At 35.5% G+C, this 15,692-nt stretch overlaps 1 protein-coding gene across 1 annotated transcript in view; it reads right to left on the reverse strand.

The window, feature by feature from the left end:
- Nucleotides 1-15,692, reverse strand: part of crhr1 (corticotropin releasing hormone receptor 1) — a 126,438-nt gene that overhangs the window by 70,040 nt on the left and 40,706 nt on the right. Inside the window, exons 3-4 of the mRNA XM_039686822.2 lie at nt 12,140-12,190; nt 7,040-7,159 (exon numbers count right to left, since the gene is read on the reverse strand). Coding sequence (XP_039542756.1) covers nt 7,040-7,159; nt 12,140-12,190 — 171 coding nt within the window. The remainder of the gene's footprint in view (nt 1-7,039; nt 7,160-12,139; nt 12,191-15,692) is intronic.

Here is a 15,692-nt window from a genome sequence, read left to right on the forward strand (position 1 = left end):
ATGAAAGTATAAACCCTTTAGTTTAAACATGCTCATGTGAATAGCCTTTATATAGAACTTTTCAAATTTTTCATTTTCAAATTTTCTTCTTAGTTAATAGTAATTACTATAATATAGATATTATATTTGTAGAGTGCAATAAATGAGTAGACAAGAGAAGGAGATGCGTCGAGTCAGCTCTAAAGTGTTACTCAAAAGCTTACTGTGAAACAATGTAGGAATGATGCCAAAAAATGCACACTGCTACATACAGAACTCAATTTCTCTCATATGCTTTGTTGGTGACCCATGGATGTCTTTATAGTCACTTAGCATAATGGAAAAAAGACCCTGCTCAGCTGCCACTGAACTGGCTTTCTCAACCTGTCATAAGAGCTCGACTGAAACGGTGCTGAATTGCAGGCTTTGCCAAAAAAAAAAAAAATAAATACATTAAATAAAAGAGACCAGTCAAGGTTAGAGAAAGTAGAGAAAGACTGACAATGCCTGAAGGAAAGCGGGAAAATTGAGACAGGAAGAGGAAGAGAGCGTGCGAGAGAGAGAGAGAGAGAGAGGGAGGGGTGAGGAGTTATGTCATGTCATGTAAAATCCTCCTCCCACATTGGGATGTAATTAAGTTTCACACACTTGCCCTGAGGTGGCAACTCAGAAGTTGAAGCTTTTTCCTTCACATTTCTCCCAAGGGCTGTTGTGTTCTAAAACAAGCCTTTTATACAGTAATCTATTTTTTAAACTATAATTTAAACATGAGTGCACTACATAGGGAAGTAGCAAATGAAAACTATTGTGTGAATTGCATTTTTGATCTAAATAATGTGAACTAAAGAAAGCTTAAAGGGATACTTCACCTCTGGAAAGATAAATGTGTATTTAAAATGAGTCATTTATGTAGAAGAAATGCGAAATCACCACAACCGCAATTCTGATTGGTCGATTTTTTGACGCGTTAATTTCATCGGGTGCAAAGCACTAATTGCTAACAGGGGTGTTTTCAGAGCAAGTCTTTGTGTTAACTGTCTTCACAACACCCCCCTTGTTTACACTTTTTTGGATTAGCCTAATCTACTGGAGACAGATTGAAGAAAGTACAAATGGCTACAAATGGCAAATCACCTAAAACCGGTGAGCTAACTTGTCTGCGTTAGGTTGCCCTGTCTGTTTTGAGTAGGCTATATGAATGGGCATATAAGAATTAGTAATAATCGTTTTCATAACTGCAGGTGCACCCACATGCGACGGCGGTATTGCGCAATTGCGCTGTATTTGTTTTGAGCCAGTAAAAAAAATAAAAAAAAGTTAATGATCTCCATACGGGTGATTATCCACTTATCGTTATTTAATCTACCCACAAACTAAGTGTACACTCTATTCAACAGATTTCAATGTAATACCTTTTAATGCAACACCAAGGAACTTTTCCTCTGCGATCGCATTACAGGTTGGAAGCGGAATTGTCCAATTACGTTCCATATTCCTCAACAGTTCTTGTGGTGATATCACTAGTTGACAAAGTACTATTTTCGGAAATCATAGGCTATATTGCGAGCGTGAATGTGATGCAACAACCCGGTCTCATCCCAAGACGTTATATAACTGACGTTTTGGGACGTCTTTTGACCATACGTCAATATTCGCCTTTTTAGGGCCCCCTTAAACGTCGGTAGATGAGGTTATGGGATCCTAACTCTACCCCATACCTAAACCTAACCCTAAACCTAACCCGTCACCTAACTGACGTTAAAGGTAAAGCGTCAGTTGTATGACGGCCCGGGATCGCCATCTACCGACGTTTAAGGGGGCCCTAAAAAGGCGGATATTGACGTATGGTCAAAATACGTCCCAAAACGTCAGTTATATGACTTTTTGGGATGAGACTGTGTTAGATGCAACGCAGTCAGAGATGACCTAGTGTGTAATTTCAGTGCCACATAATTATCAAAACAATCAAACTGCAAATGCAAACGGGAGGCTGAGATTAAGGCTTTAATGAATTAATTAAATTAATTAATTAGTCTTTTACTAAGGAATTGAACAAAATATACATTCTATTGCTTCATTTGAATAACTAAAGACAGTATATCTTAACGTTTTTGTTTAGCACAAACAAAATCTTGTTTGTATCTTGTTTTGTTTTGTAAATTTTGCACACCTACAATTATGATCGTCTTTTAGTTACTGTATAGCATTACAGTTTTAAAATGATATTGATTCATGTTTTTATCAGCAGATGTGTAGCATTGAGCAGGCTGTGTAGTTTCTGACCCATTAATTGAACTCTATGTACTACATAATAGACAACATCTGTTGTCTAGCTCCATATTTAATTAACATAATTACATGTGTGAAATTGCCAAAATGCTGGAATTTTTTTTGTCTTCAAATTCAAAATGGTATTTTACTGTCCGCGATCTAAGTAATGGCAAGTAATTTCAAGATTATAAAAAAGTATACTTTTCAAAATCTGACTAACCATTTTCTCAGCCTGTTTTTCTTATTTTCTCACTTTACTGAGACTGTATATTTTCCCACACACATGTCCTCCAACACTACTAGATGTGATTAACCTTACATGGTGTCAAGCCCTGTTGTCAAGTTAAAATTGTTCCTTTCTCAGGAATCCGGGGTTACATAACTAACCCTAAGGGTAAGTTGTGTGTGTCTCAATATCTAAATAACCAAACGTATTTATATTACACTATATGTTTATCATATACATTCAAAGTGTGTGTGTGTGTGTGTGTGTGAGAGAGAGAGAAAGAGAGAGAGATAATTAGCAATGTCCCATTAAAGAACACGATCGATTTTAATAAATAATGACTTTAGACTGATAGAGGTCAGAAAGATGGGCAAGTACATTTCTAACTATTCTAACAGAGTCATTTACAGTACTGACAGTATACTCTATTGCCAGAATTAACACAAACCCTGATGGCGGTATCATTAGATATTACAATCATTATGGATTTTTTGTCAGTTTGTTTGGGTAATGCAAGAAAATTGTGTAATGCGATGACTGTACATTTCAGCACGGTAGCATTTTCCATTGATTAAAAAAAAAAGATCTTGCAATGTTTGCTATTGATTTAACTAATGCCCACCACTTTAACCTCTCTGTCAGGCCTCATTTCCACAAACTCATTGATTGGATCATCTCCCCTGCAGTCTGTCCTGTTCTGTGTCGACAAACTGCAAATGCTGAAAAGAGTAACACTCTCTGCATATGGTGATCAATAGAGGCAATAAACGGGCATCACTGTAATGAAAATTCATTATAAATTAATTTAAATCATTATGCTTTATGCGGTTGATACTTTACAAACAGACATAGTAAAAAAAACCTCTAAAGGTTTGTTGATTAACCAATAAGATCACCGTAACGTGTTGAAACACAGTAGTACTTTTGTTTATGAAGTCAATTAAAAAACAATTAAACCTTTTAATTATACCAACATGAATAATAATAATAAATAAAAAATAAATCCAACAAAAAAGCATGCACAGATAAAGGTATAAAATCTTCCAATCTTTTTTCTTTCTCTCATTTAAATACACAGATCCCACTGGGGTATAAAAAAACAGAGAAAATCCGATATAAGAGCACAGTCTTTGTGCAGTGCACTGTGAATATTGTATATGTTCCTGATGTGCCCAAAGCCCTATTACACTGCTTCCAACAGGACTTAAAATAAATTAATAAATAAATCATACTATCAGCTCCAGTGAATCTTAATATACACTAATCAACTAAACCAGCATCTATGAGAGGCCATTCTTTAGTGCATTATGCAATTCAGTGGCAGTCGTAGTTATATTAAAAACTATCCTGGTTCTTCCAAGCTTTATAATGGAAGTGAATGGTAGCCTTTTTTAAGTGCATCAATCCATCATAAAAGTAATCCATATGTTAACGGAAGCTAGTGATTGCAGTTTAAAAAGTTATAAATACAGAAATACACTAATTCACCTTAGAAGGCTTTTATTAACACCCTGGAGCTGTGTGGATTACTTTTATGATGGATGGGTGTGATTGGGGGTTTCAAATTCTAGGGTACCATTCACTCCCATTATAAAGCTTGGAACAGCCAGAATACTTTTTAATAAAACTCTGATTGTGTAGAAAGAAAAAAGACATGTACACCTATGGCTTGAAAGTGAGGAAATCATGGTATAATTTTCTTTTTTGGGCGATCAAACCCTTTAATCATTGAGTTCACTCTGTCCACTGGCCCAATATTTAATAATTAATATTTCATCTTTACTCTCTGAGTTTCTCCTCCACTTCAGATTTCCTAGTCTGGACAGCGTTGTCAGTGGATTGTGCAAATACGTGTATTGCAGTGCACTGCAGATCAACTCACACTTATTGTGGTGATGCATATTGTTGTGCTTATTTGCTCTCAAAACGTTTTGTAAATTGGAAGATGTTACCACAAGAAAGATTATGTGGTACTTGTGATTAGGTGAAGATATTTGTTTGTTAATTAAGTTTTAGTTACATTTATAATTAAGATTACATTCAAGTTTAATGTTTAAAAAGTTTAAACCCATCTCATCTGCCATTTTTAACACCAGAGTTAAGAGACATGCAACACTCTTAGAAGAAAAGGTTCTAGAACCTTAAAAGGTTCTATCAGCGCTACGTATTTGGAACCCCTAATAGGTTTTACACCGAATAATAAGAACCCTTTAAGGTTTTTTGTAACCAGGAAAAATCTTCTATATGGCACCTTTTGAATTTAATTAATTATCATTTGTTTTGTCCTATTTCATATTATTGACAAACAAAGACCTAAAATGTATTTATGAATGCATGTGAATGATCACAAAATTCCAGATATGAGGGTTTGAAAATGTCTATATTTATATCATTTTATGTAGTTAATCAATATCACACGAAGAGTGCCATTTCAGTTTTTCTCCTCCAAATATCAGCATGATTAAAATGTGATATTAAAGGAGAACTCCGGCGAACAATGAACCTTTGGTCTAATAAAACATCGGTACCTAGTCAATCGATTTGTTTTCATGATAATCGAATGTAAAGAGTTTTATAATGCTACGCATAATGCTAGCAATGGGGACATTGACTAAGTAAAAAGAAATCGCTAGTTTATACCACAAACAAGGCTCAAAATAGCCCCACACTAACACAGTAACACAATGAGGGTCCATACATGCAAATGAAGCAGTGAGAACTTTGTAAGTGTACAGATCGTTTAATAAAAAGATACTTTATGAAGACAGTTCACTTCGCGTATACAGACAGGAGCCATCTTAGAAAATAGTCTCGATAAGTGACTTGATCTGAACTGTATGAAGTTCAGCGAACTTCTGAACTGTATGTTCGGGGATCGACTTATTGAGTTACTTACTTAGGAGTTCTCCTTTAAGTTACTACAACAGTTTAATAAGCAATAATTTAATTACGACTATAAATATTGCAAAATAATGTATATATATATATATATATATATATATATATATGAATGAATAATAGCCTATAAAGAACCTTTGTGCCAAAAGGGTTCATTCTTGTCATTATAGAACCTGTTTTAGCATAAAAGGTTCTTTGGAGTTGAGTGAAGAACCCTATGCTTCATATATAGAACACCAATGAACCCTTTTTTCTAAGAGTGAAGCTTTTGAATCTTTACCCACAGGGTTTGTTTGATAGTGGTAAACCAAACTGAATTAACAACACCAAAGAAAACAAAAATCAATATGATAATTGTTTGAAAGATGTGAAGGTAGGAACAAATTAAAAAGGTAAGAAAGCACAGAGAAAGACAAAAAAGAAAAGCAGGCTGAAGGAAGGAAGGAAGGAAGGAGGAAGGAAGGAAGGCAGGAAAGAAAGAAAGGAAGGAAGGAAGGAAGGAAGGAAGGAAGGAAGGAAAGAAAGAAAGAAAGAAAGAAAGAAAGAAAGAAAGAAGGAAGGAAGGAAGGAAGGAAGGAGGGAAGGAAGGAAGGAAAGAAAGAAAGGAAGGAAGGAAGGAAGGAAGGAAGGAAGGAAGGAAGGAAGGAAGGAAGGAAAGAAAGAAAGAAAGAAGGAAGGAAGGAAGGAAGGAATGAGGAAGGAAGGAAGGAAGGAAGGAAGGAAGGAAGGAAGGAAAGAAAGGAAGGAAGGAAGGAAGGAAGGAAGGAAGGAAGGAAGGAAGGAAGGAAGGAAGGAAGGAAGGAAGGAAGGAAAGAAGGAAGGAAGGAAGGAGGGAAGGAAGGAGGGAAGGAGGGAAGGAAGGAGGGAAGGAAGGAAGGGAAGGAAGAAAGAAAGAAAGAAAGAAAGAAAGAAAGAAAGAAAGAAAGAAAGAAAGAAAGAAAGAAAGAAAGAAAGAAAGAAAGAAAGAAAGAAAGAAAGAAAGAAAGAAAGAAAGAAAGCTACACCTCTGCCCACGGAGCGTTTAGAACTGGTCTTTAAGAGATACTCTTACAATTTTGTCACAGCAGTGTGTCTCTCTCATTACAGTGCGCACACACACACATTCACCAAAGAAGATATGGTCGGTACACTCAAATTGGCAGAGATATGGTTGGTACACTCACATTGGCAGAACAATTAGTGAGCTTGTTAGCAATGGTAAAACATTACATGGTAGCATGCAAGAATAAAAAAAAATGACCTACATGCAGCCTAACACACACAGCCCAATTTGGAAGATGTGCATACACTCCCTCTTTCTTTCCCACACACACTCAGACATGAATTTAAAAGCTTGTAATGTACTGTAGCTCCTAGCTGTCTGCTCGGTTACGATTCTCAGACTGCTGCTGTTCCTAACAAGCAGTGCCAGATATATACATTCAATCAAAACATTACTTCCAGAAGTCACAGGCGCAGATGTATCCCAAAAGACCTGCCATTGTTTGAAGATCCTTCAACGTCAACTTGACAAGAGATGCAAGAATATATGAGTCGAGTGACTAGGTCTTCTATAAAACAGATATATAAACTGTCTGCTTGTGCTGTCGCAAACAAGAGCAGATGGAGCTGTCCAGATGGGACTAGCATGAAAGAGTGATTCAATGTGAGATGCTTGGCACTTACTGGTGGTGTTGTATCGGACCCCGAGGAAAGTCTCCGGACAGGGGCGGGACACCACTTCTCCAGCACTGCTCCTGGGCCAGCATGTCCCAATACCATCAATCGAAGTGTTACAAAACAAACCTGAAAGACAGATGGAGGAAGAGAAAGAATGAAGTCTTGAGATTGAAACATTAGCCCTTTCTCAGTTTGAGCCATTTTAACTGAAAGCAACTTGGACTGATATATTTTTAAATATTCCAGTGCCCTTGTTTTGTCTCAAGATTCACACTAGTAATATATATATATATTCTTTTTGCATGTTTATAAAAGCTACTTAAATATCCTAATTGAACTAAGGCTAAATCCTGGCTTAATCTAAGCCCTGTCTGTGATACCAGGCCTAGTGTTATATTATGCAAGCTTTCTATTTAGTTAAAGTATGTTTCAGGCCTAAATATGAAGAAAGGTCAAAAATATAAAAAGAATATAAAAAGTCAAAGTACATTATTAACTATATACTAATAACCAGCACTATTTTTATAGCGGGAGCATCTGCGCAAGTGCCGGAAGTGATCTCTCGGGCATGTACGTCACTCATTATTTATACAGAGATTTCGGAAGTGTTACCTTTCACTGTGAAGATCTAAACATATTTAGATATACATGAAATCGCAATGGAAGATGATTTCGATATATCAACAGACAACGTTGAATTTTTTCCACAACCATATTAAGATCATTTCCAGCACTTGCGCAGACCGAAACACCCGCGCCATCAGATCACTTAGATGTGGCTGTGGTTACAAGAGGTGAAAACAATATAAATACTGTTCGTTTTCTCACACAAGCCGCTCGTTTCGTGTCTTAGGCCATCAATGTGTACTTACGTTTACGAGTCATTAAATCATGTTTAATTTGGACTTCTCTGTGCATGCTCTTTAAGGTGGTGACCATAGACCTGCATTATATGACTGACAGACAAGAACGGTTTGACCTAAAAATATCAAAATTGAAACTACTTCGGAAACAAAGACACCTAGACCTTGGATGCCCTTGAGGTAAGCTAAAACATACCAAAAGTTAATTTCAAAGTGAACGATCCCTTTAAAGTCTGATTGAATTGTGATTGGTTCATCAGCTGAAAAAAAAAAATTCAGATGAAAGACAAAGATAACGTTCTTGTGGACTTCTCTATTATAATAGAATTGGAATGTTAATTCAACTTTATAGTTACCGTTATCATCCTTGTTTTGAATGGGCTTTAAATCATCCTCTTTTATTCAATCACAGCAAACCACAACCATCCAAAAATCCAAACAATTCTCAAATGGACAAAATCAAGTCCTGTTCGATTAGAAAATTTGACAGTAATCGTTTTTGCTTTTAAGGGATATAAATCATCCATTTTTTCATATGTAATTTTGTAAGTCTGATTTGTTTTAGTTAATCGGTTCAATCAACAAGGATTCACTGATTTACTTACCTTGTGCAGCATTTAGCATTTCTTTTATAGCTAAATGTTTAGCCAAATGCTGCTGTTTGTTACAATGTTTTCAAATATATTCTAGGTTTTTATTGTTATTGTACAACAGTAAATTAGAAATGTTATAATCTATAAACATTTTCATTTTTTTTCTATTTGACTACTTAAAAAAAAGCTTGACTGTAGCTGGACTAAGTTCCTCTGACTCGTTGAGCTGTGTCGATGTTAATTTGGACAATTCCCTGTTGTGTTCTATAAAATCAATGTCAATAAAAAATGCAAATAAAAAAGATGCAATGTTGAAATATCATTGGTCGCTGAAGTAAAAGCTTAATCTGATCAGCCAAGATAAGTATTAAACAAACATAGAAATGTGTTGAAATTTGTGAATGACTTTTTTCTGAAATCTGCTGAGCTTTCCACTACCCACACACAATCAATATTTTAAATTGATTCAATCAGCTCCTTGTGTTTACATATGCAGGAGATGATTTAACACTGGTTATTTATGTAGTATCTTGGAAATGATCGAATCTCACAATTCATAAATGTAATTCTCTAGAAACTTGAGAGGCTCTGGCATAAGAATTTAAGGCTATTAGTGATGATTGCTGCATGGCAGACTCGTGGGACTTTTGAGGATGGTTTAAATCTTTTTATCCATCTTTATCTCTGGTTTTTTTTTTCTATTTTCTATATGTGTTTGTGTTAGCTGCAGGTATGATCAGAATTATTTTTTTCTTTCTTTTAGGCCTTTCTTTTAGACCTTTTCCAGAATTTAGACTTTTTCCAACATTGTTCTTTTAATCAAAACAGATCTCTGGGACCCAGCGGAGATTAAAATGCAAGTCCCTAATCCGCCCAGGAGACTTCCACATATATGTCTTAATCCACTGCATTCAGGATACATTTCTTTCACAGAAAAAAAAATATATATATATTAGGGGTGGAGCCGAATCCGAATACGGTATTCGGAAAGGTACAAATAATGTGTTTTTTACGAATACTTATTCCGAACAAATACTTAAAAAAATATTTGTATTCGGGAACAAGAAATACTTTATATCAAAAAGCTGCGTTCCTCACGAGACGCGAGTTGAGTGACTTGAGTCAATGCGCGAGTTGAGTGAGTGACGTTCAGGAAGAGGTGACTGACACAGGCTGCTCCACACAGCAACAGAGAGGGCTCGGCTGAGCGAAAAAAAAACCCACTTAACTGCATCACTATTTTTGTTTAATAGATGTTTGTACCTTAACTATGTTCCGGTGGCAGTTTATAACTTTCGGGAAGCGGAGTTTGATCGGGAGTAGGCTATATTCCATTATTGACGTCTGCAGACGGGTGCTTCATGTTCGCTCTGTTTACGTAGCTCTGTTAGCTCGGTAACGGTAATTATTTGTTTCATGGCTTGATTGAATTCCAATGTAGAATGCGGTCTGTTATTATAACAGGCCGCTGCTTATAAGTATAACACACCGTTGCTATGAAAAACAGAGCGTTGCCATGGATTCTAAACGTAGAGACAGAACGGACTATTTTTCTTTTTTTAGCGGGAGCGATACAATCGTTTTTTAAATCAATAAACTCCTTTTTATATCCATATTTTGAGTCAAATTATTGATTTATTTGGTAGGTAGCCATGTAATAAGCGGGGTAATGTAGAGCGAGGCGTAGTTATAGCGAAAACCCTTCAGGCTTCGCGTCGGGCTCATAATCAACCTCCTCACTATAAATTATCCATATAACTTATTCTGTCTGCACAGCGTCCTCCACCGTGGTGTTGGGGTTCATAATGTTCACAATTGTATTTTATTAGTTGTTGGTTTAACCATGGTTCATGAGGTAATGGCTGACTGTTATTTTCTTTTCAATGACTTTTCTTGTTACATGTTCATTGCTGGATTTATAGAAAAAATCAACCAATATTGCATATCCATAATTATTATAATGGATATAATTAAAGAATCCATACACTAAGTATTTTTAAAGATTTTTATGCCTATTTTGAATTTTACTCGAATACAAATACAAATACAAATACTTTTCCTCCCTGAACAAATACAAATACAAATACAAATAGCGGCTGCTTTGCACACCCCTAATATATATATAAATATACTTTTGGCCAATAGAGGATCTAAACATCATGTGACCATCTGTTTGACCAACCAATGGCAGACATTTCATTTCATTTATTTATTTTTGAACAGGGACAATGCAAAATATACATTAACCTTAAAAAGGAGAGATGCATTTTACCAGGTTGTAGCACTATAATTTCCACCTGTAGTCCCTGAGCAGGCTGATGTCAACAGATGGTCCATATATATAGACCATTTTGCAAGATGTTAACAACGCTGGTCCAGAAGCACTTCCTGTTTCAGTTTTTTAACACTACATAAAAGCTCATAAAACAAATAAAGAAAACAGTTGCAAACTGAAACAGGAAGTGTTTCTGGACCAGTGTTGTTTACATCTTGCAAAATGGTCTATATACTGTATATATATATATATATATATATATATATATATATATATATATATATACCCTTCATTCATTCTTTGGAATTCATTTACAAATACACATCAATTACAATACATTATGGGAACATGTTTGTTTTAAAATAAGCCATTTTTTGGTCCGATGTGAAAAAGTGTTAAAATTTACACATGTGGTCAGCTCTGTAGGCAACTGATTCCACTTTTTGATGGCCACACATGAGAAAGCTGAGCTGCCGAAAACTGTTTTACACCGAGGTGGCTCTAGAAGTCATTTCTGAGCTCAGTGAGATAAACTTTTTTAACGGAGGGGCTGCAGTACCATTTATGATCTTAAACAAAAGACAGATATTTGAATATGATAATTTTTTTAAGAATATGACAATGATGATTTCTTGTCATAAACCTTAAGAGAAGTTTTATACAAAGATTCCAGGGGGCTTTTATGCTGTTTCACATGCCCGTGACCACCTTGTCATGCAGTATCGAAAGTGTGGAATTATCATAGCATTTAGATATACTGTAAATTAGATGCAGCTATGGTCAAAGAGTTACCAATATATCTAAAATGTGTAAAAATGTTCAACGTGTTGGTAATCTTTTTAATATGTTTTTTGAAATTTAGATTTGGGTCTAGAATGACTCCTAAATATTTAATTTGTTTAACCCTTTTAATTTCGTGACCCTCAAAAAAAAAGATTTTTGGTTCAATTTTACATAACGAGAGCTTACAACGGTTTGTGAAAAACATAGAAACCGCTTTGTCAACATTCAGTTAAATGAGAGATTTTTAGCCATACTTATGTTACATACTGTACATAGATTGTGTTAGAACCTGAACCTGTTTTAAAGCAGGTTATTTTATTTTTACACTTCTGTCTGGTTATGCTATAGCCACACACATTACATACCTTTCACCTTTCAAAATCTGAATGAACTATTTGTAATATATTATTAAAAACAGAATCGCTAGTGCATGATTTCATGGCCAAATTTATTGCAGCGTCTGAAGTTATTTCACATGCTCAAAGCCTACACTAAATATTTTCTAGGGAAAATCACAGTTATGCCCACTGGCTGTAACACCATATTTCTGTTTCCGTTTAGAGATTGTAAAAAAACAGAGGTGTAAACTGACCTGTAGAGTTGGTGGGACTAGACGTCTGGTTCCATAGGATCAAAGTGCGAGCTAGGAAAGAAAAGAAAACCAATTAACCTCATAGATTTACAGTATGGGGTCATGTCTGCGATATGTGACTTTTAAATATGTATTTTTTTAAACATTTATATTAAATAGGCCTACATATATACAGTATATATTATAAAATAAGAAAAACATATTTTAAATGAAGAATAGTGACATGACAAAGTGAAATAAATACTAAGCGCCACTTATCAATTTTTCCTGTGCAGAAATTCAAGTGCTGAGCTTCTTACACACAATACAATCCTAGAACCGTTCTCCATTAATAGGTTTAATGATTTGCTACACCTTATGCTTGATGACTGGATGATGTCGATCCTTGCTGAAAGTGTGACATTTACAAACACTCCCACATTCTCTCGTTCTTTCGTCTCAACACAAATTGCCTTCAGATTTGACAGCACATATTTCTTGCTTTCTCACTGACAAATGATTGAAGCCTGCAGATGTCCCCATTTAAATAAAACAATCTTGCAGGTTGCAGGGCTTTTATAATCTATAATCTAATCTAATAATACACTGGGTATTATTTTCAATGATTTTTTTCTGATTCAACAAGTATTTACGAGTGAGTCATTGAATCAGTTACAACTGATTCATTGTATAACACTAAATCTGAATTTTTTTCACTATGTGAAACTTTTTAACAGTACAATATTGCCTCTGTTTCCCTATCAGTCCTTTGTCTATCAATACATGGTTGAATTTGTTTCTCCATTCACCCTCCTGTCCGCTGTTCAGCAAGATAAAACAAGCACACGATCTATTAATCTTCTACTCCACAAATACGATGGACAGTTCGGCTGGAACAGAACACACACACTGGCGCTAATAACCCACACTAGCATGTCACTGTGTCTGCTCATCCTCTGGCCCGGAAATAACAGGTGAGTTTGACAGGGATATCCATGCTGAATAATTCATAAAGGATATGAGCAGCTCTGCTCTCAATTTCTTTTCAAATCACAGGAACGGATGTGCAAAACAATCTATTCTCATTATCGAGCTGTAAACATATTGATTTGAAAATGAGGTTCCACCCTACAGAATGAAGTTTATTTGGCAGCACAATGAGGGACATTGCTGTTTCTGCAAACGTAATTTATCCTGACATCCATGTTTGTGTTTATGTCAGAGATTTTATGGGAACATTGTGCATTTTAGGAAATACAAGCATCTCGATGTGCTTTATACAAGCTACTGCACACCTCTCAGAAAGAAAAAAAAAATCTATTTTTGGATGTGATACTGCGCTCATAGCTTGAAGTTTACTTTCATAAATTTCTCAATACATCTGCTGGAAAAAAAAAAATCAAAACGCAAACAAACCAATTCATTCAAACACACAACTCGAGCTGATTCTCAGATTTTAAACAATGTTGAAACACTTAATCAGAACTTGAAAAGGAGACTTACTGAATGCATGTCCTTCAGAATGTATTTTGTACTGAAAACCCAATGTTGGCCCCCACTATGTTGTTTGGTTGAGGTCGAACATGTGATATCGGTTCCAGAATGATGCTGAGGACACCCACAGCTCACAGTGTGAACAGACAGAAATGTTTGTGTGCAGATGTATTTATGCTTATCTGTTTGTGTGTTTATGAGAGAAGGAATTTACGAGTGTTCACGGAACAGGATAAATGTATTTGCGGTCACATGTTTAGCATTTGATTTACTTTAAAACAAGCATACATAAATTATTATGCACAAGGCAGACTGCAGTTGCAATTACAATATGTGTAATTAAAATACATAAATGTCAAGGGTTACTAAAATGCATTTAAATAAACTCGAGATTCAGTTCAGTTCAGTTCATTTTTATTCATTTCCCGAAGGCAATTTGGTTGAAGCAAAACAGGCTTACACATAAAAACACTTTCATACACATTCACAAATAAATACATTTACATAGAATTTAAAAACTTTACAGCTGATGGAACAAATGAATTTTTAAAACGATTCGTTTTACTAATCGGCATTCTATACTGACTACTACCAGACGGAAGAAGTTCGAACTCATAGTAGAGGGGGTGAGAAACTTCAGACAGAATGTTCTGTGCTTTACCCAAAGCCTGTCTCTGATATAACTGAGCCATGGTCATCTGCTTCCTCCTCGTTATTTTATTTCCTTGATTTACTATCCTCTCAATTCGATTTTTATTTTTCACACTCAGAGAATTGAACCAGCACAACAATGAATAGGATATACACAACTCAATATAGGATCTATAAAACATACACATCAAGCTTCCCAAAATCAGGATAACCAAAAACTTCCCAAATCAGGATAACCAAAACCCGCGGGTTGCTTCACACTGTTCGGCTTGTACCATTGTAACAGAAAGTCCCGGGAATATTGGATTCTTGCCGAATCCTGAGGTGATTTGAAAACACACAAGCTCAGGTGGATCAATGTCAGTAAAACAATAATCCCCATTTTCTCCATTTAGCCTCCTCAATTACCAGCTCAGTAGGGTCTAGATCAAAATCCCGCATCCAACCGTGTTGGGGAAAGAAAAAAAAATTATTCTTAAGACGCACAAGAAGACGAGAAACAATTGACAAACACACGAGCACACCGACACCTGTAGCTTCGAGTCGCCGCATGCGCATGCACCTCGCCCACAAAGCGCACACGCCCACAAAAAGATGAATTTTGTGTCATCCTAATCATAAAAATAATGTATTATAGCAATAAAATAAACAAACAATATCTTTCTTGTTTACTTATTTCAAACACAATGTATTCAATGTTATCATCTCCCACAATAATGTAATGTCTTAAGTTACAGGACTGGACGGGATGGAATTGTCATTCAACTTTTCAAATAATAATAAATAAATAAAAAAACAAAAATTAATTGCAATTAATTCAATAAAGTAATCAACAGTATAATTCAATAGCAATTTTTGTATGTAATATTTAGTATGATTTAAAATTTGACTGACAGACTGATCATTCTGACTGGCTGATAAGTCTCAAATTAGTGCTTCTCTAGTAATGGCTGAAGATATTGTAAGCGTTTGAGGTTTTTGTAATTTCATTAATTTCAGCTGTCAATTTCAAATAATGCTTCGTCCTATCCAACAATCCTGGATATTCGCAATCCATGATAGCTCTTGACCCATCCAGATATAAACACAAACAGCCCCTTGTAAAACAACAGGCAATGTTCGAAGGTCAGCTTGTTAAATGACACTTAAACTTCTCTTTGTCAAGACTCTCAATTAGTATTACTAAGGTTTCCACAGACACACAAAGCAGATAAATCCAGTTAGTCAGAAACACTTGATTAGTCCGTTGCAGTTTAAAACACAGTCCTTTTTTTCTCAAGCGCTGTTGCTGCCAGTGAGGGACCGTCAACATGGGTGTTGTTTTCTGCAGGTTACTGTGAACTGTTTACAGCTAATTAAAGAACTAGACGGTACAGGACTCTACGTATACAAACGTTTACAAAATAACCTACTAAGACACAGATCCAAT

The sequence above is a fragment of the Pimephales promelas genome, chromosome 3, assembly GCF_988280905.1.
Source record: "Pimephales promelas chromosome 3, fPimPro1.hap1.1, whole genome shotgun sequence".
In the NCBI taxonomy this organism is placed as follows: domain Eukaryota; kingdom Metazoa; phylum Chordata; class Actinopteri; order Cypriniformes; family Leuciscidae; genus Pimephales; species Pimephales promelas.